Source organism: Ochotona princeps, chromosome 13 (assembly GCF_030435755.1).
Source record: "Ochotona princeps isolate mOchPri1 chromosome 13, mOchPri1.hap1, whole genome shotgun sequence".
NCBI classification, from domain to species: domain Eukaryota; kingdom Metazoa; phylum Chordata; class Mammalia; order Lagomorpha; family Ochotonidae; genus Ochotona; species Ochotona princeps.
This window is the reverse complement of record NC_080844.1, coordinates 26,440,930-26,468,288: the sequence shown is the minus strand read 5'-3', so window position 1 is coordinate 26,468,288 and position 27,359 is coordinate 26,440,930. Positions and strand designations below refer to the sequence as shown.

Here is a 27,359-nt window from a genome sequence, read left to right as displayed (position 1 = left end):
GTTCATTCTCTCAGCTGAGGGGCTTGTGTATCATTAGCATATTTTTCAGACTGGTAAGAATCTGACCATAAGCAACATCTGAGAAGCTTCCCAGATTGCATTTCATACATAGCCTGGTAACACAGATCAAGAACAGGCCCACTGTTCAAATAATCCAGCCCCATGATAAAAGAACTAACAATTTTATTGCTACACAACCCACTGTACTGAAACACCCTAAATATTTATACTAGCATGAGTTGAAAATAGTATCAGCAGACAAGGCCAAAACAGTCCTCAGCTCATTATTAGCCACAGTCTTTGGGAAGACAGATGCCAACGAGCCGGTTCTTTATTAATTCAATGGGTTCCATTACATGGTTTGTTTATTATAGGTTCAAGCAGAGTCAACAGACTGGTGGACTTACACATAGGGTAAATTTGTCTTTAGGACGATCCATATTTATAGGAGTCTTCTTTTTAAAGTACCTCCAAAACATCACTCTGAAAAGTATTAAATTTTGACTATAGGATGCACATTTAAATGTCTCTAAAACTGGTGGTCTCCCAGTTGGCATGGCATCGAACAACTAGAGTTGGCAATGCTTGTTATTATATCAGCGAGGCAAAACTTATAAAAACCACGTGCCTTATCAAGGATGAACTATAGTATCTAGTTGAACTGTGCCAAGGGTCACAACATTCTTCTCCAAAGAATCAGAGTAAATATTTTCAGCTTGCTTTGGGCCTTTCTCAAGGCCCTGTCGTTGTAGCACAAAAGCCACGAGAGACAAGGTGAATGTGCATGAGAGTGGTAGCATTCCATCAAAACTCCGTACAGGCAACAGGCTGGGTGTGACCCACGTGTTGGAGTTTACTCATGTAAACCCGATTGTGAGGAGTACCCTGAGCACCGAGCAGGGACCCTGTGATACACAGGGATGGCTCCTCAGCATTGACGCTGAGTCTGCTGAAGGCAAAAGCTTTACCAGCCTGAGTCTTCCCAGAGCACTTACTTCCCTGCAGCAGGTGCTCACCAGATGTATGGGAAGGCTGAGGTAGATGATCATGTTTTAACTCGTACAGTTTGGGGGTGGAAATGCAAAAACCACACAGAGCAAATTCAAAGAATGTACCCAGCTTCTCCTGAAAAAAAAATTGACTTTATATATTTGACCAAAATCCTAGAAGTTTTGCGCACAAGTCAGATTCTTGTAATCATTAAATGAATTAGAACAGTTACCAGGCTAATTGAAAGAATAGCACATCATAGTGCAACCCGGACGATCAACCCACGGCAGAGCAAGGTTTGATTTCTGACTCCACCACTTACCTAGCTGTGTTGGAGGACTTCTCCAAGTCCCTATCGTCTTCAGTTTTCTCACCTGCGAATCAAGGACGGCATCTATCTTGCCCAATTGTGAGAATCCAAAGAGATAGTGTACGAAGTAATTGCTCAATAAATATTAGATAAAGTTGACTTCACTAAGCGATTAATTATGTTAAATACACATGATTCATTAAGTAGATAACACTTACTAGGGCTCGGCAGCGTGGCCTAGTGGCTAAGGTCCTCGCCTTGATCCCATATGGCTGCTGGTTCTGGTCCCGGCAGCTCTACTTCCTCTCTGTCTCTCCTCCTCTCACTATATCTGACTTTGTAATAAAAATAAAATAAATCTTAAAAAAAAAAAAAAAAAAAAAAAAAACACTTACTGATACAGCCATATTTAGACACCTAGCACACGAGAAGTTCTCAATAAACAATATCATCTGCTATCTTTACTATTGTATTTTAACTGCTCAGAGTTCTAAGGAAATGAGCTATTCTAGTTAAAGAATGTAAAGCTCATGAAGACTTGTTACAACTTTTTCGTTTTACTTACACAATGCAAGCGTGAAACAATGTAAAAGGATTTTAAATATGACCCAGTCCAAGGATTCTTTATCTAAGATTTCACATACTCTATGTATCTGAAAAATATCTACGGAATGTTCTTCATTTGTTTAATATGTTAATTTTTGCTAGCAACATTATTCAAAGCTATAATTATCATGTTTTCATGCATATGTTTATTAAGAGAAGAATTATAGCTTTTATCAGATTCTCAAAAGGATCTAAGATCCAATAAAATCTCAAAAATCTGGTACTACATCCCACTTCACACACAGGAGTACTTTAGAAGTCTGTGGAACTTGGAATTTAAAGTTATCATTATGCGGCAGCCACAGTGACGCAGGAGGTCAGAGGATTGTTGAAAATGCCCACACCCTGTATCACAGCCCCTTGAACTGAGTCCTCTCTTCTGTTTCTGACCAAGTTCCCTTGAAATGCACCTGGGTGGTTCCAGAAGATGGCTCAAGTGCTTGGACCCTGACAATCAAGCATCAGACCCAGAAAGTTCCTAGTTCCTGATTCCAGGCCCAGTCCAGGTTTATTGGAGCCATCTGGAGAGTGAATCAATGGCAGCTTGATTTCTCTCTCTTCCCTTCTCTGTGGTCTCTGCCTTTGAACGATAGAAGATCTCTCTCTTCCTCTCTGCTTCTCTGTCTCTCCCTCTTCTTGCCAGTTTGGCTCTCAAATAAATAAGTAAATGATACTTTCAAAAAAAAAAGAGAGGCTTAAGGGTAGCCACTATGGCACAGGAGGGATGCCAACACTTGAGTACCTGCATCTCATATAGGAGCTTAAATCTTGGTTACTCTGCTTCCAACTCAGCTTCCTGTTAAGGCACCTGGGAAGTAGCTGAGACTCTAGTACTGGGCATTGGTGCAGCAACATCACATTGAATTCCTGGCTCCCGAGTTCAGCCTGAATCAGCCCCAGCTGTTACAATCATCTGTTGGGGAGCAGACCAGCAATTGGGAGATTTCTCTCTTTCAAACAAATAAATGTATTTTTAAAAATATACCATGCAAAAAATGTAGCATTAATGCATCTAAAGGCTCTCCAAAAAAGTTCACAGAAATTCATATAATGAAAAAAATATGCATGTAACAAAATCCATTCATCTTTTAACTTTCTATAAACAGTTTGAAGCAAATTCATATGAGACACAGAAACTGAGTTGCCGAAGCTCCCTGTGTTTTGGGAGGGTCACAATCAGAATGTGTTTCTCCTGATCCCTGGACCAGTGTCCTTTCTAGAACAAGGTGGTGTTTCTTAATATGTTGATAGTTCATAGCATAAAGTGTATCCCTCTAATATCTGAACTTTTATCCTGGGAAAAGCCTCTTTCCTCAGTCGAGCTCTCCAAGGAACAATCCGCTTCTGACTCATGTCAGAACCAGCTGGGAGTCATAGTTCCTCCATGAGTCCAAGAAGTAACAAGAACAAGCAATTAAGGAAGGAGGAATTGATGGTAACAGCCGTGTTGTCAACTTCCAGTCTCCATCCCAATTGCAACCAACTGTAGGCTTTCCTACAATGCACAGTCCCAAACTTCAGTGCACATAACATGTAAGTAAAATATTGGTAATGAATGTAAGTAGTACATCCATGAAAGAAAATAGTACAGAAGTTCCTCAAAAAGTTGAAACTACCAGCAGAAAAATGGAAACTTAATTACTATGTACATACCAAAGGAAATGAAATTAATACATCAGAGAGATCTGCCCTTCCATATTCATTGCTGTATATTCACAATAGCCAATAAATGGAAGCATGAAAGTACCTATTAACATACAATAAGTAAAGAAAATGTGGTATATAAATGGGGGGAATCTTCAAAAATCTTTATGTAAATGTATGTTGTGAAAAAACTATGCATGGATTTAAAATTTTTTATACCAAATAAGTGTCTTGTAATTTCATTTTTGATGAACTCTTGAAGTACACTCCCATACAATGCGGTACTACTCAGTCTTAAAAATTAAGACAATCCTGTCATTTTTAAGAACAAGGCTCAATCTAGTAGATACCATGTTAAGTGAAATAATCCAGCTGCAGAAAGATGATTCTCCTTCACATGGAGTCTTAAAAGGTTGAGCTTACAGATGTAGAAGAGTAGAATGATACTGACCGAGGGTGGGAGTCAGGGAGGAAGTATGGAGAAGAGTTGGTCAAAGGATATAGCATTTCAATTAGACAGGAGCCAGTTCAAGAAACTTCCTGTACAACACGATGACTGTATCTAACAGTGCATCACATTCCTGGAAATCACTATGAGAGCACTACAAACAAACTAGCATTTCAGGTAACACATTTGTTGATTCATGTGATTAAGCCATAGCAATTTATACACATTTCAAAGCAATATGCTGTATACAACAAGCAATTTTTGTCAGTTTACAAATATAGATAGTAAGACAGTATCTACTTATATTCAAGAGGTTTGAAGCAGACCAACCATTAAGTTTTAATTTCTGTAGTCTGATGTAAATGTGTAAATCTTTGCCTGAACTCAATTTTTTTGCTTAAGCTCAGAATTCACTTTCCCCTGTAGTGATTTACAGATGTGTAGGAACTCTGGGTCTCCATTCTTCAGGTTAGTTCTCAGTGTCCTTGAACATACTTACAGAAGCTTCAACAGATACCTAAGACTACAGCAGGCTCGGATTATTTCGTGTCTGCTATTGCTTAGAAGGAATAGCAATTTTATAGGTAAGATGTTCCTGGAATCTGTCCTAACAAAATCCTCAAATGCTTTGATGATGTTTAAACATGTTCATTACAGTGTTAATTATACACTGTATGTAATATAGCAACAAAATAAGAACATGGAGGAAATTATACAAAGTTCCAATTGAAAACTCTGGGAAGTTCACTTTACGCAGTATTAAGCAAGCTTTAAAAATGATATCCATAAAATATTTATAATAAAATGGGGGAATTTTAAAATGTTTTAATATATAAACATTAGATACGTAAAATATCAATAAATGTATAAAAAATGCTCTGGAAAAAGACTGGGAAGAAACAGGTAAGACTGTCACGACTCTTGATGGTCTTTAAGGAGGCAGTCTCGGGCCCGGCAGCGTGGCCTAGCGGCTAAAGTCCTCGCCTTGAAAGCCCCGGGATCCCATATGGGCGCCGGTTCTAATCCCGGCAGCTCCACTTCCCATCCAGCTCCCTGCTTGTGGCCTGGGAAAGCAGTCTAGGACGGCCCAATGCATTGGGACCCTGCACCCACGTGGGAGACCTGGAAGAGGTTCCTGGTTCCCGGCATCGGATCGGCGCGCACCGGCCCGTTGCGGCTCACTTGGGGAGTGAATCAAGTGAGTGAATCATCGGGTGGAAGATCTTCCTCTCTGTCTCTCCTCCTCTCTGTATATCTGGCTTTCCAATAATAATAAAATCTTTAAAAAAAAAAATGGAGGCAGTCTCGCAGTGGACAAGCCTGCTGTCTGTGATGCAACCTGGCCTGACCATTTACTATCTCTGTGACTTCTGGATTGTTTAACCTTTATTTATTAGTTGTTGTGTCCTTTCCATGAAGTCATGGTTAGCAAGAGCTTCCTTATAGGTCTATTGTAAGGAGTAGGCAAGATAATATATGCAAAGAATTCAGCATACATTAAATACAAAGGGTTGATGCTTATAACGTCATTATTTCACCCAACAGGAAAAATGGAAGGGGAAAGTTCAACACAGATTCAAAAAGCTCTCTTTAAATCATACTACAAAAGTAGAGAACATTTCCCTGTCATTAAGGTTCTCTAGCACACCAGGGACCTTAGGGAAATGGGCTCCTTTTATTGTCCAAAGAAATATATTCCAAGTAATGTTTTCATCTCTGGGCATACAGTTGTGAATAAGACAAAAATCCATTGCATATATTACCAAGAGTTTACATAACAGTATCTATGGGAGGCAGAAAGACAATGAATATGTAAGGAAATAAGCACAGGAGTTAATTTTGGATAATCATGAGTTTCAGACAGACAGTAACTCTCTGGATCATAGGTAGAGCTGGACTTGTGGAAAACAGACAGTAAGAGCAATTATTTTCTGGGGAGAAGACCTTTGCATCAAGACTTGACTGATGGGAAGGAGCCAGATCGTCAATATCATGAAACACACCACCTGCACAAGGACCAAGAAACAACTGTTCACAGAATGAAGGGTCTTTAAATGATACCTCGTTTTCCCCAGCTAACTGAAGGGATATGAGACAGTTTGTGATGGGTTTTTGATGAACCGCTGAGGACTCTAAGTGTTTAAGGTTCTGTTGAGTGCTCTAAGAGAAACAGGAAGAATCAAGTAACAGTGAGTATTTACACAGCACTGCTTATGCACCATGGGTACTTTAGCTCATTAACTCACTCGATCTTCACAACAATCTTAAAAAGTCTATCCTGTGTGCTATGACCCATGCTTATCACACATCCTGTCAATTCTCTTTTTAAAAATACCAGAATGTAAGTTCTTCCAAGGCGTGAGATTCTATCTTGTTCATCAATTCCTATGAAGGAACTAGGACAGCACCTGGCACATTCATCCGCAACAGACACTGGTTAAATGAGTGGATGAAGATCTAATGTATGTAAGGCGTTAGGCTAGGCTCAAAACGTCTCAGTCTCATCTATACTGTCAAGAACTTGGACCAATCTAGATACAATGAAAGGATTAGAGAGAATCCTCTTTTACCAAAAATTTTAAAATCATACTAGCATAGGATTATTCTGAACCTCAACCCACGACCCTTACCCCTGCCCAGTGTTTTTGTCTGTGATTTTTAAAGAGCCTGGCTCCTTCCTATAGTGTAAATCTGAGTGTGTATGTGTGTGTGTGTGTGTGTGTGTAAATTTACTTGATTAAAATATCTGTTTCTTCTTCACCTTGCTAATGTAACAAGATATAACTTTCTTATCTTTCTACATGAAATGCAAAGTGAAATATTAGGTAGTACAGACATAAATATTTCCTTCTGGGGTAAATGAGAATTATATCCACATATCCAAATACTTTTTAATAAGCCATTGAGTCCAATCAGCTACTAAAAAAGTCTAGAGTTATTTGAAAAATTTGTTTCAAGTTGCAAAAATAGGAAAGAAATCCTCCAATCCAATCCATTTCACATATCATGACTCTGTAAATTAATTTACAGTAGCAATATAGAAATTCTTTTCATTAATTCCTAACACAGAAGGTATCTTAGTTACAAGGACTCTGCCCAAGGAGTTTTGCTGTCTAGCCCTTCTTATCTTAACTGTTCTGGAAGCTGAGCACATGTGCTAATCATTATTTGTACTGAGGAGCACATCCGATACACTGCTGCTAGCAGATTTATTTGGGTTTGGTTCACTATATTGTAGGACGACCTTAACACTCTCTTTGTCTTTACTTAGGCAGCACATGCAATAAGAATATGTATCAAGAGTGACTGGATTAGACCATTCTCCATGGAGAAACAAAATCTCTAGAAAACTTCCCAAAGCAGTCCTCCCAGTGAGATCTTGGAAAGTGAAGGTCTTCTACACAAACAATACACAAGAAACATCACTCCTTTCCCACTTAGTTGCTTTCAATTAAAGAAAAATATCTGCCCTGTTATCATCTGGGAGATCGGTGGGCACTGCAGGCAGGCAGTGAAAGCCTGAATGTGGACAGGGGCCAGGAACAAAGCCATTTGATCATCGAAATCCTCTGTGACCATGAAACCTACTTTGGCAAGGAAAAAAATGTTTACTCACTTAGAAATTCCCATGATCCTTAACAAAACAACTGCCTTTCCTTTCATTTCCAGCAAAACATGTGATGTTCAGAGCGGGAGAGGCAGAGTCCAGCTCATTCTTTGTGCTTCAGAAAAAGTTTATACATCCTGAATTTTCTTTCAGAAAATTCAAGGTTTCGTTCCTTCATCTGTCCGGCTTCCCCCTTCTCAGTTTTCTTCTTTTGCTTATAAAGTCATTATTTCACCCAACAGGAAAAATGGAAGGGGAAAGTTCAACACAGATTCGAAAAACTCTCTTTAAATCACACTACGAAAGTAGAGAACATTTCCCTGTCATTAAGGCTCTCTAGCACACCAGGAACCTTAGGGAAATGGGCTCCTTTTATCGTCCAAAGAACAGGATCCAGTTGTTCAAAATAAATAAATACGAGTCATCTAAGACCTAAAACTGAAACAGCAAAATATCTTCATTTATCAAGAAAAAATTTTTTTAGTGAAGTAATTACCTATTTTTCCTTCCTGAGCTTGGTGAGATGGCTGAGTTTTACCCAATTTTGCAGATGGAGCAAGCCAGGGATTCATTCACCCAGAGGAAAAGAGAAGCAAATGGCTGAGTCTTGATTTAAATTCTGACTATTGGCCTGAAAGCCTAGTATTCCTTTAACTGTATCCCACTGACCCACTCTGATCTCACAGCAGCATGTGGGTCTTAATGCAGTCATGTGCTTCTTTAAGAGCAGGATGCATTCTGGGAACTGCACCATTGAACGATTTCCTTATGTGAACATCACAGTGATCTATGCAAATTAAGATGATCAAGACATCACTAAGTAATTTACTCTTACAGAGCACTGTTGTATATACCTTCTATGATTCACCAAAACTTTATCTCATGGTGCATGACAGCATGACAGAAGTGACATCGCCAATTTCTTCTTCTCAAAGATCAGAGCTCACGGTATCTACACACAGACCCAATACTAATGATACTCTCTCTTTCCCTTCTAGATGAATGTCTCCCTTTTAGCCTTAATCCTATTCCTGTGTCAAGAAACACACATGCATGTCCTCATTGCCAAAAACTTTAGCAGTACGACTTGCACTTTTTATGTCTCTTTGCAGACAAAATGAAAAAGCAAAACAGTCCAACCATACTTTAATCCCTTTAGTGGCACTCACCTTTAACAACTAACTTCATTTCATTTGTATGTATTGTACCTCCTCATACTCATATTTGAATGGAGTTAGTACCTTACAGTTCCCCATTTATTGGCCACACTATGCATACTTCTGCTTGCATTTAGCTGTCAACACTTCACATATGTGAAATCAATCTGTGTGATATTAATGTAAACACTGCACATTACAAAGTGGTGGACCAGAAACAGGGCAGTGTTTGCCTATGTGTGTTTTCCCCGCAGTAAAGACAACAATACAATATAGATGACAATATGTGCTTTATGAAGAGAACTCATATAAAAAGAGACAGAAGCAGAGTAGGGGTTTTTAAAAAATAAATAAACACATAAACACCCTATGTTGGGAGATTCCAGCAGATCAGAGGGAGCAGGAATTGGGCACAAGGCATAGATTTTCATGAGAAAAAGTTGGCATTCATGTCACTTTCCTCTCACTGTTATTACAATTTCATTTCCTAATTGCAATGTGTAATACAATGAGTTTTCATGATGTTTTAATAGGAAATCTGTTGTTTAAGCTTAAAAACAGTTGAATCCCTTGTAAGAAAGAAGCACACTGCCTCTAAAAGCAGTGTAACTGACAAGATGGAAGGGTGTGGATAGGATGTCGAAGACGAGGCTTTTCAATCACCTACCATTAATATGATTCAATTTATGCTTATGTCATAGGTTTAGACATGGCACAGTGCTGTAAGCAAAGAAGGGGCTTGAATATACAGTGAAGAAAGCAGATGGTATGCTATCAAAATCCTTCAAGCCTAAAATAACCTTTCCAAGTAAGCAGGATAGTTAATTAAAACCAGGATATATTTACTCTATTCTGAATATCTCAATGTAAATAAAAATCAAAATGACACTACTGTAATGTTGGACTAAATGATGAAATTTCATCTATTCTATTTTTCTTTAATAGTTTCTAATCAAACTTTTCATTAAAAAGCTTCATAAAATTCCTTGGAGAATTTATTTACAGGACTACTTGAAGATGTAAAAGCCTTACTTTTATTGTTTAATTAAACTTGTTATTCAGTGGACAACATTAAAACAGCAGGGAGAGGGAAGGTATCTGTGCAGTCGGGCAAGGATGCCCACAGAGCAAATTCTATTTTCAGAGAGGAAATCTGGGTAATGCAGGTAAGACTTGAAGTACACGAAGCCAATGTGAGTGTCTCTACCCAGAAAAGTCAGCCAGCTAATTCCAGTTCCAAAGCCACTGGCTGGATTCTTCCTGGGCTTCATCCTCTGCTTCCCATTCATGCGCCACTGGAATAAAGGGCATCAGGCCACCCATGAAACCAACCCAAAACAGTGACCAAGGACCGGAAACCTAAGAGAGGGCAGAAGTTGTCTCTGTTCAAGGGCACCATTAATATGGAGAATGGGTCAGTACATAGATGTTAAACCATCCAGTCTTTTCCAACAACTTTCTGATAACAGAATTCCTTAAAACCACATCAGGTCCTGCCTTTGCCATTAGTCTGTTTTCCCCACCCTCTCTCCCTGATTGTCATCTCCAGCCACCTATGCTCACTGCTAAATTCCTATGGGACTTGTTTTCTATAACACTCACCAAATGTTTAATCATTGACTTTCTTGTAGCATTGGTTAACTTTACAGTAGTGTGAATCCTGTCTTCGCCTTTTAAATTTTAAGTCCTCAAAACATGCAAGAACCATGCCTTATTTATTTTTTGAGAACTTCCTTCATCTCCAGTCCATAATGCCATTTAATAGAAGAGAGCAAAATGTATACTGGTTAATAAAATAAGCATTATTCAATCATAGGAAATCAGGCAGTGTCATTTTGCAAAGGGTTTCGAAGGCATTTTGTGGTAACGTATGAATTCCGGGTCAAAGCAATAGGTGCTAAGCACTATTCCCTCTTTGCCATCACCTCCCTCATTCATTCACCTGGTGATATGACTAATAAAATTTGATTTTTACAGCCTAGGCATACTGTTACTGAAATTACATTTGACCAATTACTGAAGTCACCGAACGTGCGTTACAGAATATATACCGGGTAGGAAATTTGTCTCCAGGCCTCCTGGCATTCTCGGTAATCGGACAGAAGTGTTTCAGTCATCTGGCAGTGTTTAATATTAGGAACATTTGTTTAATGCTAGTCACTAATAAAATATATGTTCTTCTACCAACTGTTAGCTGGTTGGAGAAACCCAACCCCACATTTTAACAAACACATTAACCCATGTCTAGCTCAAATTGTACAACCAGTTGGAGGTTTAAAAGGGTATTCTCTGGAAATTTAGATGTGTGACTGAAAGCAGGAGGTAGTAGAGGTCTGTTGGTAAGGTGTTCACATGAGCTCAAAATAAGCTTTTTGCTTTGCTTAATAACACAAAACAATTGGAGAAGTGCAAAATTTTTGAAGTATACACTCAACTAAAAAAAAAATCTAAAATTCTAATGATTTAACCAGCCATCTAGAAGCTCTTTAAAAGTACCTTTATTCCAAAAGAAAGCTTTCACTTTAAAAGGCTGTGGAAGAAAAACAGTATTAAAATTAGCTAGACCAGAAGAAAGTCCAGGAAGACATTCAAAAGTCAGATGCTTGTGTTTGTGAGAACATTTAAAACTAATTTAGTAACTCTTAACAACCATTGTGATCACTGTTAAATTGGAACTTCTTTCTATTAGCAATTCTAGAAGCAACAGCTTTGAAACTCAGCAACTGATAATTCTTAAATTGCCCAAAAAGGTCAAACATTTTTTCAATATATTGCATTGTGAAACTAATTTTGAATACTCTTATGTGAGGGAGAGCATTCTTTCAGTTTTATTCTGTGTCAGGATTTTAGAGACCTCGTGAGCGCCAAGCACCACACAGGGCTTGAGAGCGGGGGAGGGGAAGGAAAACTCACAATCTGAGAAAGGGGAAGATTTGCAAATGCTGATCTGAAAAGGGAGACTGTTCTAAAATTGTGTTGGAAACATTTTGCTACATGAATAAAAATGTGATCTGAATATTACAAATATAACAATAACTATTTCTTCGCAGAAAGCAAGTAAGTCACACATGAACACCACCACCTTCTCAGAGACAGTTGTATCATAGACCAGAGTCGTGAGAAATAGCTGAAAAAAAAAACAGGCTACAAGGGAAAAAGTCATAGTTTTAGATTTCCAGCCCCCAGGACACTTAGGTATTTTGATTCCACTTCCTTTTCTTCTGGCTGCCTCCTTGGGCCATCATCCACTCACCCCTCACTTCTGTCGGTCCTCTGCTCACAAGAGCCACTTAGAAAATCCCTCCCAAGACGCAAGCTTCAGCAACAACAGGGACCTCTAAAACCATGCTGAGGTCTGCACTGGATGAGCAGCATAGCCTGGACTTCAGTCATCTGCAATCTAGGGACCCCTGAAGACACATTCACGAGTAAGATCAGAAAATACTCCACAACCCAATGGGACGTCAGTGCTCCATCTAGACCAGGGTACCGATGTCTTTTCCACTCCCGGTCCCATGATGGATTCAGCAGGGCTTTAAAAGGCCAGTGGTTGCTCAAGATTGGCAGTTCCCACAGAAGGGGAAGGGTATGCTGGAGGTGGGATGGGGTCCTTGTGTCTGTGAAAATGGGAAATCCCAGAGGACATGTGCAATTTGGAGAGCCCTGACATGACCTAATCTCAACAAACAGACCAGAACGTCAAAATGTGACAGCACAGCTCTCTTGGCTTGCCTGTTGCTTCTTAACCCTCACTGCATACCCGGTGGAAACTTTCCCAGACTGAGGGCTGTATCTTCTTTCCCGTTTTCTTCTGTCTATAGACATAGCAAGGCATAGCTGCAGATAAACGTGTATACACAGGGCTGTCTGCTAGGCACTGTGTGTATGTGTCTGCATGTGTGAGTGTATGCACATGCACGAATACATACACACAGAAAAAATTATCTACCAGAGAGTAGTGAAGTAGCTACAGTTGATGTAGATTTACAGAAGCTTATAGCAATGAGAAGAGGTTCTCTGTTACATTGTCTCCACTTTCAAAATTGACATTTGGATAGTCAAAGTCTTTTAAGAAGAACTAACATCAAAGATTTCCACCAATTTCAGATTTCAGACCAATGTCAAGGTCAACCATCCAACTTCCAATGCTATATTGAACAACACATTCCACACAACAATCTTTAACCCATGGTAAACACAGGCTGCCAAGAAGGCTATGATGCCTTGTGCTGCAATAATTTGGGAAATGGGAGGGTGGGGTGGCACACGAGGCCTGTGAAAAGCAGCTCTGTTCCCCATCACTGCTCTTCACAAGAATTGAAAACAACCAGCTCTATATACATGTGCAAGTTTCAGGTAGGGAAAAAAAAAAAGAAGACTCACCAAACTCATCACATATACTCTCATTTTCTATAAGAGTTGGGTGGTCAAAAGTGTCCCGGCAGTACAGAATTTGAGGGTTCCTGCTGACTACTGCAATGCCTCCCAGGGCCAATGCGAACTGGTCCGTCAGGATGGAGGATGGCTTGTCCTGGATGCGCTTCAGCATGGAGCGGTACCGGCAGTACTGAGGGTAGCTGAGGACGATCACATTTGTTTCTTCATCATCCTCCCCTGGAAAAAAGAAAAGACAAGCTATTACCCTCTTCCCTCCAACAAACACCTTTCATGGCCATGATTTTATCATGATTTTATCATCCACTCTGGTTTCCACTATGGATGTGGCGTTCAACAACACTGCTCCTGGTATGTTTGTTGTTTCACAACCTAGTACATGAAAACATCTTCCTAGCCTCATCACACTCACACACACACACACACACACACACACAGCAACCTCTTTGTGCAGAAAAGAGTGTGATGGCCTTCAAGGCATATTAAGTAATATTTGAGTCACCAATGACCAGCAAATTGAAAAAACATTTTGAAAGAATTTGACATATTTTTAAGTGTTAAAATCATCACCAGAGGAAAAAATAGAACATTGTTGAGGCTCTTGACACTTATTTGCACAGTTTGGTATTGCTCTTACATCGGATCCCATAATCTTTTCAGTGCTCGAGGGCTATGAAAAGGTCATCAAGCCCCAGAGAGACAGTCATAGGCCTAAATAGCATCATCATCTGCTCTGGGGGTCATTAGTGCTCTACAGAAAATATTTCCTGTCCTCTTCGTGGGCTGGAGGAAAGTTCTTGTCTGCTACTGTCTTGGAGTCCTGTGCCTGTGTGGCTGGTTTGGGCCAAATAGATATGACAGAAGTGGTGCTGTTGTAAGAGGCAGTGTGCCACCCATCCCTGCTTCCTGGCCTCTGATAGAGCCATCTGCAGTGGTGCTGATAGTGGCTCTTCTGCCATTTTGAATATTAGAGGTAAACTAGAATGGGGCAGAGCCTTAAGCTAATTCAATAGAAATAAATAACCTCAACCAAAAGTAAACTGCCGGTGTTTTAAGTGGCTATGATTTGGGGTTACTTGGAATTGCAGCAGATGTATCCCACTTGACTGAAACATCCACCTTCTCCATCCTCCTAACACTCAAACCATCTTTCTTTTAATGATCCTCAAATCCATTCCCCAAGCATCCTTCACAAGACAGTGCATCAGAACCAATACAACTCGAGAGAATATTTCAGCAATTTTAGTGAAATTTCCTCCTACCATGATCTTAAAGCTTCTTTACACTTCACTGTATTATGTTTGTTCCTCTATAAAAGCCATACTTTTCAGGGACCTATCTTTTCACTTGAAACTTCAGAAGTAAGGAACACTCCCTTTGGTATCCAGCTACCTGCACAATGTCAGACTGAATTTAGGCTTCCTGACCCAATTGGTCATCACTCTCCATGACCACACCATCAGGCAGTTGTAAGCAATTCCCAGGCATGTCATTTGTTTTTCCAAAGCGAAAGCAGTCCATATTCTGTGCCTTTACCATGCTGCAGGGAATTTCACAAGACAGTTGTTAAGGATACCTACGTTATCATGGCCATCTGCTAACCAGTGGGAGATGCATGAGCAGGAACACAGCATAATGATGGAACACAACCTGTACCCAAGCAAGGTGTGCATATGACCTTTTCAGACAAGAGGCTGATACCCAGATGTATTTCTAATTATGTTCGCTTAGTCCCTCAGCCTGGAGACTTCTCCACAAATGAAGATGTTCAGCTGCTCATAAGATGACATCTTGTAATGGCTTGGTTTTCTTAGACTCCTGCCTGACTTGAGGATAGTCACTTCATGAGTTGACACTTAATTAAAAGAAAACACAGGGCAAGCATTTGGTGTAGCAGTTAAGTTACCACTGGGGACAACATCCCAACGTGGAGCTTGCATCCAAGTCTCAGCTCTGCTTCTAGATCCATTTTCTTCCTTTTATGCACTCAAGGAGGAAGTGGTACCTCAAGTACTATGTCCCTACTATCCACATGAGAGACCTGGTTTGAGTTTAAGGATCTAGGCTTGGTTATGGCCATACCTAGTTGTGTGGGCATATAAAAAGAAAATATATTTAAACTCAAGGCAAGTCTCCATATGAATGAGCAGTTTTTAGCTGCTAATATAGGTTCAAAACATGTCAATTTGAGACTTTAAAAAAAAAAACATGCCAAGGCACTAACTTCACACTTGAAGTTCAAATTTGTGAGTTTTAGAGATCTATAACGTTCAAACACCAAACGTCATCAGAATGCCCAAGTATGCAGGTGCTCGTTCAGGAAGTAGCTACACTGTGCCATCAGACTTATTATTCTCTACCTGAATGAGAGACAGACCCAAGTAGCTTACTCCTCTTGACACCTGGACAACACCCTGCACATGGACAGCACCCTGATAGTCCCACTTGGTTCCAGGTTTCTGTCTTGGTTGCACTACTGACTTTCAATAATGGAGGCAACTGCATCAGTTTCTCCAAAAATTTTTTTGGAGCAAAATAGAGAAGGTTGTGCTTTTCATTCTGAATGAGGGCATAAGAACAGCTGCTTCAGAGTTAACTTCATGGAAGCAGATGTCACTTGGACCCTGGGGACCAGTTCACTTCCTCCTCCCCCTCTCCAGTTTCCTTCTGTTCTTCTCGGGCTTTTTTTTTTTTTCCATGATGATGTCCTCTGTAATGTCTTAATTCTCTGGTCTGAATTTAGTAAACTTCCTGGCAATCTTCTGTGTTCAAAAATGATTTCTTTATTCTTCATCTCATTTTGGCCAGAAACATTAATCCATCTTTCCTTCATGCAATTCTTTTTTTTTTTTTTTGAGATATATTTACTCTTATGAAAAGTCAGATACACAGAGAGGAAGAGAGAGAGAGAGAGAGAGAGGCAGATCTCCTATCCATTGATTCACTCCACAAGTGGCCACAATGGCTGGAGCTGCACAGATCCGAAACCAGGAGCCAGGAGCTCTTCCGGGTCTCCCATGCAGGTGCAGGGTCCCGAGGCTTTGGGCTGTCCTCAGCTGCTTTCCCAGGGCACAAGCAGGGAGCTGGATGGGATTAGAACTAGCACCCATATGGAATCCCGATGCATGCAAGGTGAGGATTTTAACTGCTAGGCTACCATACCAGGCCCTCCTTCGTGCAATTCTTAAAACACACTCTGAGCCTGGAATCCATCTTTTGCTGCTGGGACCTAAACAGACTCTCCCCTCTACTCCCACCTCATGGCACCGAATCTGGAGACAATGTCTCTGAAGGTGGTCCTGGGATTGCTCACGTGGGATTCACCCCTGGTGTCATCAACAACCATGGACTGTTGTGGCATAGCACGTTAAGCTGCTGCCTCTGAGACAGACTCCTCATCTTGGTGACAGCAGCTCTACCGATTGTTCTACTTCCAGTCTAGCTCCTGACTACAATGTCTTGGAAAGCAGCTGCTTGGGCCCTTGAACATATGTGGGAGATTTGGGAGTTGTTTTGTTTTGTTTTTTTAAAGATTTATTTATTTTTATTACAAAGTCAGATATACACAGAGGAGAAGAGACAGAGAGGAAGATCTTCCGTCTGATGATTCACTCCCCAAGTGAGCGCAATGGCCAGTGCTGTGCCAATCCAAAGCCGGGAACCAGGAACCTCTTCCGGGTCTCCCACGCGGGTGCAGGGTCCCAAAGCATCGGGCCATCCTCGACTGCTTTTCCAGGCCACAAGCAGGGAGCTGGATGGGAAGTGAAGCTGCTGGGACTAGAACCTGCGCCCGTATGGGATCCCAGCGCGTTCAGGGCCAGGACTTTAACCGCTAGGCCACGCCACCGGACCCAGATCTGGGAGTTGTTGCTGGTTCCTAACTTCAGCCTGGTCCATCTCTAGACATTGAGGCCACTGGGGATGGGGTAGCAAGGTGGTCCAGCAGTCGGAAGACCTCTCTGTCTCTTGCTCTCTGTGAACTCTGCCTTTCAAATGAATAAATGAATCTTTAAAAACAAAATCAAAAGCAAAAAACCACAGACCCAGAAATTCTAAGCCCAGGACCCAGGAATTCCATTTTCATAATCATCCCAACTAGCCTTGGCACATTCAACTTTGAAACAAGCTAGCTTTCTGTGTAAATTTATAGTTATTCCTTTGGGGTTGTGAAATACACATGTAATATATCTTAGATATAGTTGTCAGTATTTTTCCTCTTTAATAGATACAATAATTACATTTATAGAGAGGAGTGTAATAATTCAATACATGTATACCATGTGTAAACGTCAAGTCAAGGTAATTAATATTTCTATCTCCATATATATATATATCATTTTTTGTATTTGTAATTGTCAAATTTCTCTCTATTTCTTCATAAAATAGATAATAGATTGATGTTCTGTTCTGTAGAACAACAGAATTTATTACTACTATCCAACTCTATCTATAGTTGGCCACATATATTTGTATATGTAGTATATAATAAATGTGTACTATATATAATATACACTACATGTAATACATATAATATTACATATGTATTATATATGTGTGTTTATATATATATATTCTAAATTCCTAGTATTTAGAACAGAACAAACCTAAAACTGTCCAAATTCATTTTTCTCTGTCACTTTTCAGAATTGCTGCAATATCACAGGGCATAGTAAGTGAAAAAGAAAAAAGAAAAAGAAAAAAGAAAAAAGCCCTGTACATCAAAAATATGAGGAGCTCAGGGACTTTCTATTCAGAAAGTAAATAATCATGTTATTCTGGTACTGATAATTGGACATTAGAATTTACAGACATCTTTTATATAATGTGTGTCCCTCATTCATCACAATAACCCTATTAGTGATATCATCACTTATTACAGTTTCCAGCTTGGAGTTGAGCAGACTGAAATTCAGACATCCAGTGACGAGGCAAAATCTCAAAGAACTGGAACTGAGTAACTGAGCCGAAGTGGAGGTGAGACTATTACACAATGTTTGAATTTCAAATTTGACTAACTTTTCATTCTGACAAAACGCCTCACATAATAGTAATACTGAACTCATTTACCATAGTAAGAGATGATGACGTTCTTACTTCAAGTGACAAATGAGGATTCTGCTTGCTGGAACCATGTAGACTTTGGTTAAATGAGATTATTATTTTGGATTACCGCAATTCCCATTGTAATGACTTCCCACTATGATATGCCTTTCGTGTATATCAATTTTCTGCCCATATAATGAGAAATAGTACCAACCCAGTTTTGCAAGCCTACAATGTATGCCCTTCATTAACTGCTTTCCAAACGAAGAGGCTAGAGGCACCACTGGGATCTGCTGTGGTATGGCAACGTTAAGTGATGCTATATAAAATCATGATAAGTTTGCCAACTTTAAACATTTCAATTTGGACCAGAATTTTGGTATTTGAACAGAGGCAATTTTTCGACCTTGTAATTGGACATCCCCAGAGCAGTTGCCTTTCCTATTTACAGACTGAAAGGGAGCCCATGAGGCCTTTGGGGCTCCTAAGAAAGTTAGCAAAGCGTCTGAGTTGGAGGTGAAGAGAAAGATGCTGAGGAAACCAGCGACCTAAAAGAGCCAAGTCAGCAGGACCAAACTCTCAGAGCAGGTACCCAGGTCTCCCTGTGGTTAGGTAGGCACCTTGCTTTACTAGAAAAACATCTCTTTCTCAAGACACAGTGGCCATTGGAATGTGACAGATGTAGATAACAGAACAGAAAACGAAGAGATTCACAGAGAGTTCCAGACCTAAAATTCTGCAATCATCTCACCGCCTGCTCAGCTACAAAGATATTAAATTGTTCAGGTGTTGGCATGCTTTATTTTGCCCTGGTACATCAAAAAGCAAAGAAAGCCAAATAACCCTTCAAGAATTCGTCTTTAAATCCCTCAGCTACTTCTTTCCTCCTTATGCAGTTCATATACACATAAACAAACAAGCTTATGTGGAGCTTCCTATGAAACAAGGATTGCCAATAAATACTGTGCAGGTTGTCTCCCCTTTCCCATTCATGCGAGGTCTAGCGGCTACATCTAAGAATGAATAAAGAAACTGCATATTTGTTAAGCAAAAGGCAAACAAAATGTGCCTGGAATAAAGACTTTCTTTCAACCACACCCACACAGGAAAAGAAATCAAAATCCTAACTCAAAGAATATTCTTTCAGCACGTTCTAGTTGGCTGTAACTGATTGTGTATGAATGTATGTATATATATATACACACACATTTATATATGCATATATATACACACATTAGTCAATGGAAGTGAACAGAAAGTGATCAGTAATAAATTGCTGGCACCCAAGACTGAAATTTTAAACCATAATTATGACATTCTATTAAAATGTCATCCCACTCCTCAATTTCCCCATCCAAAAAAAATGTGAACATGCTTATTTTAAAATGAAATATTCAAAGGGAATAAGAGACCCAATATTACTAGACCTCATTTCAACTTCAATAAAAAGAACTTTGCCTATTAAAAGTTAATACCTAAAGTACACTGCTTGTAATACTCAACCAAAATTACTCTAATCCTGTGCTTATATCATAATTACACGTTTTGTTAACCTCTCTCAATGTCAATTTTTCACTTATTTATATATTTTCAAAGTCCAAAACAGAATTCCACAGAGAAACTGTAATTATAACATGAGACTCCTCCCAAGCTTTTCAAACAGTAACTGTATACCACTTGCTTTAATCCTCGGAGTGAGGCTGGGGGTGGGGACAGGGCTGGGGGAGGAGGGTAAAAGCTGGCTGTCATTCTGAATAGCGTTGCTCAAGTTGTCTTTGTACAAAGAGAGATGCATGAAATAGCAAACACAATGAATTAATGGAGCATTGACTTTCAAATATCCATAATGCTATTTTTTTTTTTAAAAAGAAAATAGATAATGGTAGCCAAACGCACAGAAGGCTGAAAACATAAATTCCGGAGGAAAAATTCGCTTTTATCTCTTACACAACAATTTAGAAATGTAACTTTCTTTTTCATTTTGGGGGAGGATGGATAAAATGGTTCCAAAACATCACACTATTATGCTCACTGAAAACCACTATAATCTTTGGAACATCAGAAAGTTAACAAAAAAAAAAAAAAAAAAGAAGAAGAAAAGGAAAAAAAAAGCCACTCTGAAAAAAAAGCCCTTCACCCCAGGATTTTATAAAGCCTGGTGGAAAAAATATGCATGTTCCTTCCTGCACCTAATTACCTCAACTGAAAAATCTGCCAAGTATTTTGCCCTTTAGTTCTCTTAATCGTATTAGGGCAAATGCATTTGGATGCCAATAGAAACAAACATTTAAAGATTTTCACTTAAAAGATTCCAAATATGTATGAAGGCTCAGTTTGAGACGCAATGTCCCTGGTGCTTCAAAGACAACATAGCTTTCTTTCTTTTTCCTTTTTCAAGCAAATATGAATTTGCTCATGTTATAAAACTTGATGTCTAGTTTTGAAACAATTTAAGTAAAATAACGTCAATCTGAGAGGCTCTCACAATGATTTATGCTTCCTTCTGCTACTTTATTACATTAGACATTCCTTTCTCAAAGCTTTATACTTTTCTCTGTGCTCCTAGCAACCAAGCAAAGGCAAAGCATCAACTTGATATACCTGGCACTATTCCAAATCTTACTGCTATTGACAATTACACTCAAGTTTCCATTTAATTGCTGTTCTGTTGTGACACCGAATATTTGTCATAATTAGGCATTTCCTATTTTCTGTCCATTCATTTCTGATTATTCCTGAAAATGATTTTTTTTAAATTCTAGAAAACCTAAGCATGAAATTTCTACAGATAAGAGAAGTTACAGCTGTTACTATCATTACCCACATTGTAACATGCAGCACACACACAAAAAAGAAAGAATATAATTTCTCGGAAGGTAATTTTCCTTTCAGTCTAAGTGCTCTTATTCATCTTACAGTTACTCAATGATTTCCTGTTCTAATTGCAGGACATTATACAGAAAGACATTTGTAAAAGGAAAATGCAGCAGTGCATATGACTAAATAGCTTGAATTGGATGACAGTGATTAAAATGCCAAAGTTGTACATCAACTTTATCAATTTGTAGCTATAGCTTTGTGTAACATGGGTACGTGTTCAACCATATTTTAAGATCCCCCTCAGAGCAGTAAGCTTAGTACCCCAAATTAGTACATATCATAGGAAAAATATATTTGGAGTTAAACTGATGCTGGAGCTTTGGAGTAGGGGAAGGTCAGCTGGATTTCTTGTATTTTTTTCCCCTTTCTCTTCAAAGCTGTTAAATTGGAGGCATGCCAAGACAAGGAGTGGAAAATATTAATAATAAAAATAAATTAAATGCCTGATTAAAAGGGAAAGAGAGAATAAGATTCCATCCGGAATAGAAGTGAAAATGCCACAAACTATTTCATAAAAACATACTGTGACGTAAATTACACATCAGTATTGCACTGTTGTGGTTATTTTGAGAAATGGTTTGTACTGTAAGTCAGCTGGTGCTGCCCCACCCTTAATGATTTTGTAATTCTCTACACAGTAAGCAAGTGGGGGCAGCCCTGAGATTGCTGAGACAGAAAACAGACCTAGTCATACAGAACTGGCAATAAAAAGATAATGTACTTTTAACATAACAGAACAAGGAGATTGGCTTTATTAACTAAAAAACTACTTTAAATGGTCCCCAGCTTGCCATTTGTTTTGATAAATGGAAACACAGATCTTCCCAGGACAGGCAACAAAAACATCACTGGAGAACTTAACAAAAAGAAAATGTGGGAAAATATATCAGTGCATGGTTACAAACAGAACAAAGAATATTTCAAATGTAGGACCAAGAGTTTTAACCAGCTGTTTCCAACAGTAAGCTACTTAAAATAGACAGAGATATGTAAACATAAAAAAATGTATTAACATGTTAATATCAGAGTTTGTCCTTGCTGTGGCTTCATCGCTCAGAAAAGAAAACAACACAAAGCTAAATTAAAACCAAACACTGCCATCACTCGGAGTAACAAATGAACCCACTGGGAAGCAAGCCAGCTCCGCCGCCAAGGTTCTCCCAAATGGCCACTGAATTCTAAGCCACATTCAGGAGCCACTCTGGATTTCATCTTGAGAATTTTGCATCTTATTTCCATATGGTTCGACTCAGCCAAATTTAAATGTCACACAAGACAGGGCCTGCACAATAAGCCTATCTACTGGTGAGATCTTGTGGCCGGACGGAATGTGTACTTTGTGTAAATTGTGACCACATTCTATAGGGGCTGATGTACCTCGTCTGTCCTTCAAATGGATTAACCTTTACCCTGCCGTCAGTCCTTTACTTTGAGTATAAGTGAGACTCAAAATCTGAAAAAGAAAACACAAAGAACCCACGGGACTTCAGGGAGCCTAGACAACATTTTTCCTACTCTCAAATTATGCCAGAAGTTTTCTCAGAGGTTAATTGAGAGATTCATTTATTTGTTAGTGACCCAGGTAAGGCTATTCTATTGGCTTGGAATTATATGAACTCTAGTCTCTCGTGATTCTTAAAAAAAAAAACCCTACCGTTAAGACCCAATCAGCAGCTGTGGTTACCATGACAAAGCTGCTGTAAGATGGAGAAGCTCAGTCATTAACACAATGGGCCTTCAAAATCACATCAAGTTCTGCTATCTCTCCCCTGGCAATAGCTACATAGCTCTTCATTTTTCAAGTTGCAATTTCATGTCTGTTACTGTTCCAAGAATCACAATTTGGTTACCATAGTAGTTAGATAAGCCCTTGACACTTAAGATATGCTCCTGAACCCCAAACTCATGAATAAAACTAATTGAGGTATGATACTGAACAAATCAACAGTTGACTGACTTCCACACAGAAGTGCCTCAGAATGTGCAATCCGAATTTAGGCATTTACAAAATGACGAATCACTATTTGTCACCATGTTTGCAGGCATGATTATTTCACAAATAGTCAACACTAATCAGGCTAGATCTAATAATTACTCTCATGATTTATATCAGGAAAAAAAAACTGTGTATAGAAAATTAAACACCAAATAATGTAGGACTGATTAAAGTTGATTAACTAATGCCTAGGATCTACAAGGCACTCTGTACATATACTCATACACACACACGTAACTGCATTGTGTGTGCTTGTGTGTATGTGGAATGGTACTTCCATAAAAAAAATTAAACTAAATAACATTTAGGCCATACAAAGATGGTCTGTTAAGTTAGAAAAAGGAAGGTATGAAATGGTAGAAACAATATGAGCAGGCCTGTATCTTTTTACAATAGCATTCCTGAAATATAATTTTTGTACTATACAATTCAAAGTGTACAAAGTTTAAAGAAATGTTTTTAATGATTGATATAGTTGAAAGAGAAAGCTTTTCCATCTGCTGATTCACTCTCTAAACTATCTGCAACAGCTAGGGATGGAACAAGACAAAGCCAGGAGCCTGGAATTCAATCCAGGACTTTCACATAGTCAGCAAAAACCCCGAGTATTTGAGCCAACAGCTGCTGCCTCTCGGAGAGCACATTAGCAGGAAGCTAGAATCCAAGTTGAACCAGAATTTGAACCCAAGTACTCTGATACCTGATGTCTGCCCTTGAGACGTGGGGACATCTCAAGTGGTATCTTCATCATGATGCCAAACACCCAGCCCTAAAATGCACAGGCCTTAACATATTTACAGGGCTGTGGATCCCTCACAAGAAAATGAACAATCTTACTACCCCTGAAGAAATCCTGAACCCTATGACCCTGCCAGAGTTCTAGGCTTTCCTGAAAAGTAAGGTTTGGCAGGTACTAGAAAGATTGGGGTCCAGAAAAAGATCGGAAGTTCTTTCTTAATGGTTAGAATTGGTCTGGAAAGATGAAAACTCTCTGGCACTTGAGAGCAGTGATGGTTAGAAATATTAATGTACTTTACGCCGCTGAGTTGTTCCATTAAAAATGGCTAAATGGATAAATTTGGTTACATGTTTTACACAATAAAAAGAGGACAACATCTGGCACATTTTAGATTTTCTGTGTAGATGCCCTCTTACTTGTTTCTTGGGAAGGAAATAGGTCTCTCTCCCATGGATTCCCTAAAACTTAACTTCTTGGAAGGCATAGAACCAGTGTCCTCATTCTCAGTATGTCTCCTAAACCTTTGAGAGCATTGGAAGGTCTAACTGTCTATAGATGTGTTGCAGTGAACATCACAACTTTCCATTAGAGGGTAAAAGTAGTCAGGCCATACGTTCAACCCGAGCTGTGGATTGAATGAGCTGAAGGAATCTGGGAAAGTCACCCAGCCAGCTGCCCTACAGTGATTGACTGGCATAACTTTGGATGCTGGGTTAAAAGTTTTGACACTCATTTCATTATAGTGACTGTGTTTCTCTCTTTCTCTCTATGCTTATCTCCCTCTTTCTTTTTGGAACACTCTCACCACTTGAGGAGCTCATGCACCACTTTCAAAGATGTGAGCCATGTCCAAGTACCTGCACTTGCTTCCACATCCAAGCATGATGAAAGTTGTCTACATTGTCCTGCTTTTTCTTTCATGGTCAAAGCAGACAGGGCAAAGGCAGATCTCTCTTTTCTTCCTAGGGACTCACCTGAAATCACTGGTTGTAAACATGATGGATCCCCACACAGAAAGTGGATGATTTACTAAGGGTAGCTGACACAATGAAGGGACAGATTCTCAATTTCTCTATTTACTCACTGCTCAGTTCTACTGCCCAAGCACGTGATCAATGTGGCCACTCACCTTTATGCATCCCCCATCCCTAGTCTTTTTTATGACCACTAAAGAGTCAAATCAAAATACTGGAATGGGAAAAGTTTGCTGCATTAATAATGTCAGGGTACCTTAAACCATAGCTTTTGGATTTTTCTATAAAAATCCAGTTTTTCAATGAAAGGGGAAGTTTGGCAGTAAGGCAGTATTAATAGAGTCTGTTGGCCTCTGTCAAGATTTTCTGAATTCAGAAAAACTGCAGCAATAAAGGTTAATGATGCAGATCCCTTAAAATGAAGCTAGAATGTTCTGCAGGGTTACCACATTTTTTTACATAAATTGGATAAACCTATGGATAAAGATCTCACATGACTTTTTGGGAACTGCAATGCCTTATTAAATATAGATTGTAAAGCAACATTTTAGTCAAGTCATGAATCATACTTATTTTAATTATAGTTACCCAAAATTTTGTTTAACTCTAAGTCATGTTTTTAGTATTTTTTATCGACAAGACATTTCTTCCAACTCATGATAATAGATTGTAGATATCCACCTAAAATTGGGCAAAGGAATTTGTGTGTCTTTTAGAACTGCACTATTTAATATAAACACAATATGAGCAAATGGGTAATTAGCATTAAAAGAAACAAACACAAAAAGAAAATGGGGAAATTAATTTTAATAATCTGTTTCATCTAAATATATTCAAATACTATTTCAACACAGGATCAGTTTAAAGAATTATTGGTGGTACATTTTATACCTTTTCTCATAATAAATTTTTGAAATCTGGCTTATTTGACATTAGAATCTATCTTGATTCTAACAAGCCACGTTTCAAGGGCTTCACAGCCTGCCAGGGACAGTGGCTGGTGTGTAGGATAGCACAGCTTGGGGAAATCCATTGGAAAATAAACATGATGTGTTAGACAACTGAAGCCTAAAGAAGTACCTGGGAGAAATGGGACCAGTGAAAACAGTCTCCAGTTTTGGACTTCTAGATCCAACAGTCTTGAGAAAAGAGAATCAAAAATACAACTGGAGGAAGGCAAACAACAGAAAAATATGCTGGAGTGACTGTATGATGTCCCCCATTGCAGCCATAGTGTAGTTACTGTGGCAGGGACCCTTGTTTACACCCTTTGATTTCTAAAGAGTGACAAAGATCAATTCCAAGTAAAATACAGATTGCCTACTTCAAGTGTTGACTACAAATCTAGTAAGAGCCTTTCCTCTGGGCTATACCTATTTTCTTGCTGTATCTGTCTACTTATTCACCTGGTACAGTTTCTACAAACCATCTGCTGTTTTCTGTCTTGATGCCAGAGGAACATGAGTTGTTTAGGAGGAGTATTTTTTTTTCTTTCCTTTCTTTTTCTCTGGCATATGCAATACTAAATTAGTTTAGTATCTGAAAGAGATACTTATAAAACCTAATAGAAACTGAATCCACTACTCAATCTCATGGCAATGAAGTCACATAAAAATCCCACCACCCTCTAATGTGCTCTTACAGTGCACTGTGGAGGAACATTGCTGAGAATATATTATATGGATTTGCTTTCTTTTCTCTCTCTCCTTTTTTTTTTTTTTTTTTTTTGTTCAGTGTCAGTACCAGGTGAGTTAAATGGAGACAGGAGGCAGTTGAATCACATTTTCGTAACACCTAGCATCTAATAACAATCATTTCCAGTGCGAATATCTTTCTTTCTTCACTCCTTAGTATCCAGAGGTATTATAATTTCTTATCAAAAACACAAAAACAAGTTATAGTTGATTAATTCCGTGACAAAATCTGTGATTCCATGCCATGAGTTGTGTTGCTACAGATTCCTTTTCTGGGTACCTGAGGTAAGTCTAAGATGGTTGATATTTGCAAAGCATGGTAAATTATGGTCCAAATCTGGCCCAATGGCTACTTCTGTAAATAACGTTTTATTGCAACACAGCCATGGCTATTTATTTACATATTGGTTATGGCTATTTTGTATTTTAATGGTACAGTTGGGTATCTTGCAGAGTTATATGATTGCAAAAGGAAGAAATTGTTTCACAAGTCTGAAATATTTGTTTTATGACCCTATTGGCCTTTGCTTTAGAAAATACAGCTTCCAGAAAACTGCACTTTAGGCCCATTGATTTAGCTAAATTCTCAAGTCAAAGTCACTGTACATATTAGTTCATGTGGACAAATACATTCTTTGAAGGGCAGGACGAAGGTCCTTATCTGAATCTCCCACACCCTGGAAACAAAGGAAGTCCCCAGTGACCTTCACTTAATGTCAGTCTTCCTTGTGATTACTTACTGTTTGGCGTCCCCCCCTGCCCTGAACTCTACCACTAGATCTGTTTGCTATTCTCTGCACTTTGTTCTGTGAACCCTAATGATCACTGGACTCTCCTTCAGAATGGCTTCTACCCGGTTCAGTCAATGGAAGCGCC

At 39.1% G+C, this 27,359-nt stretch overlaps 1 protein-coding gene across 1 annotated transcript in view; it reads right to left on the bottom strand.

Annotated features, from left to right (window-relative positions):
- ARID5B (AT-rich interaction domain 5B) overlaps window positions 1–27,359 on the bottom strand; it is a 177,311-nt gene that overhangs the window by 75,234 nt on the left and 74,718 nt on the right. The window contains exon 4 of the mRNA XM_004583408.4: window positions 13,146–13,376. Coding sequence (XP_004583465.2) covers window positions 13,146–13,376 — 231 coding nt within the window. The remainder of the gene's footprint in view (window positions 1–13,145; window positions 13,377–27,359) is intronic.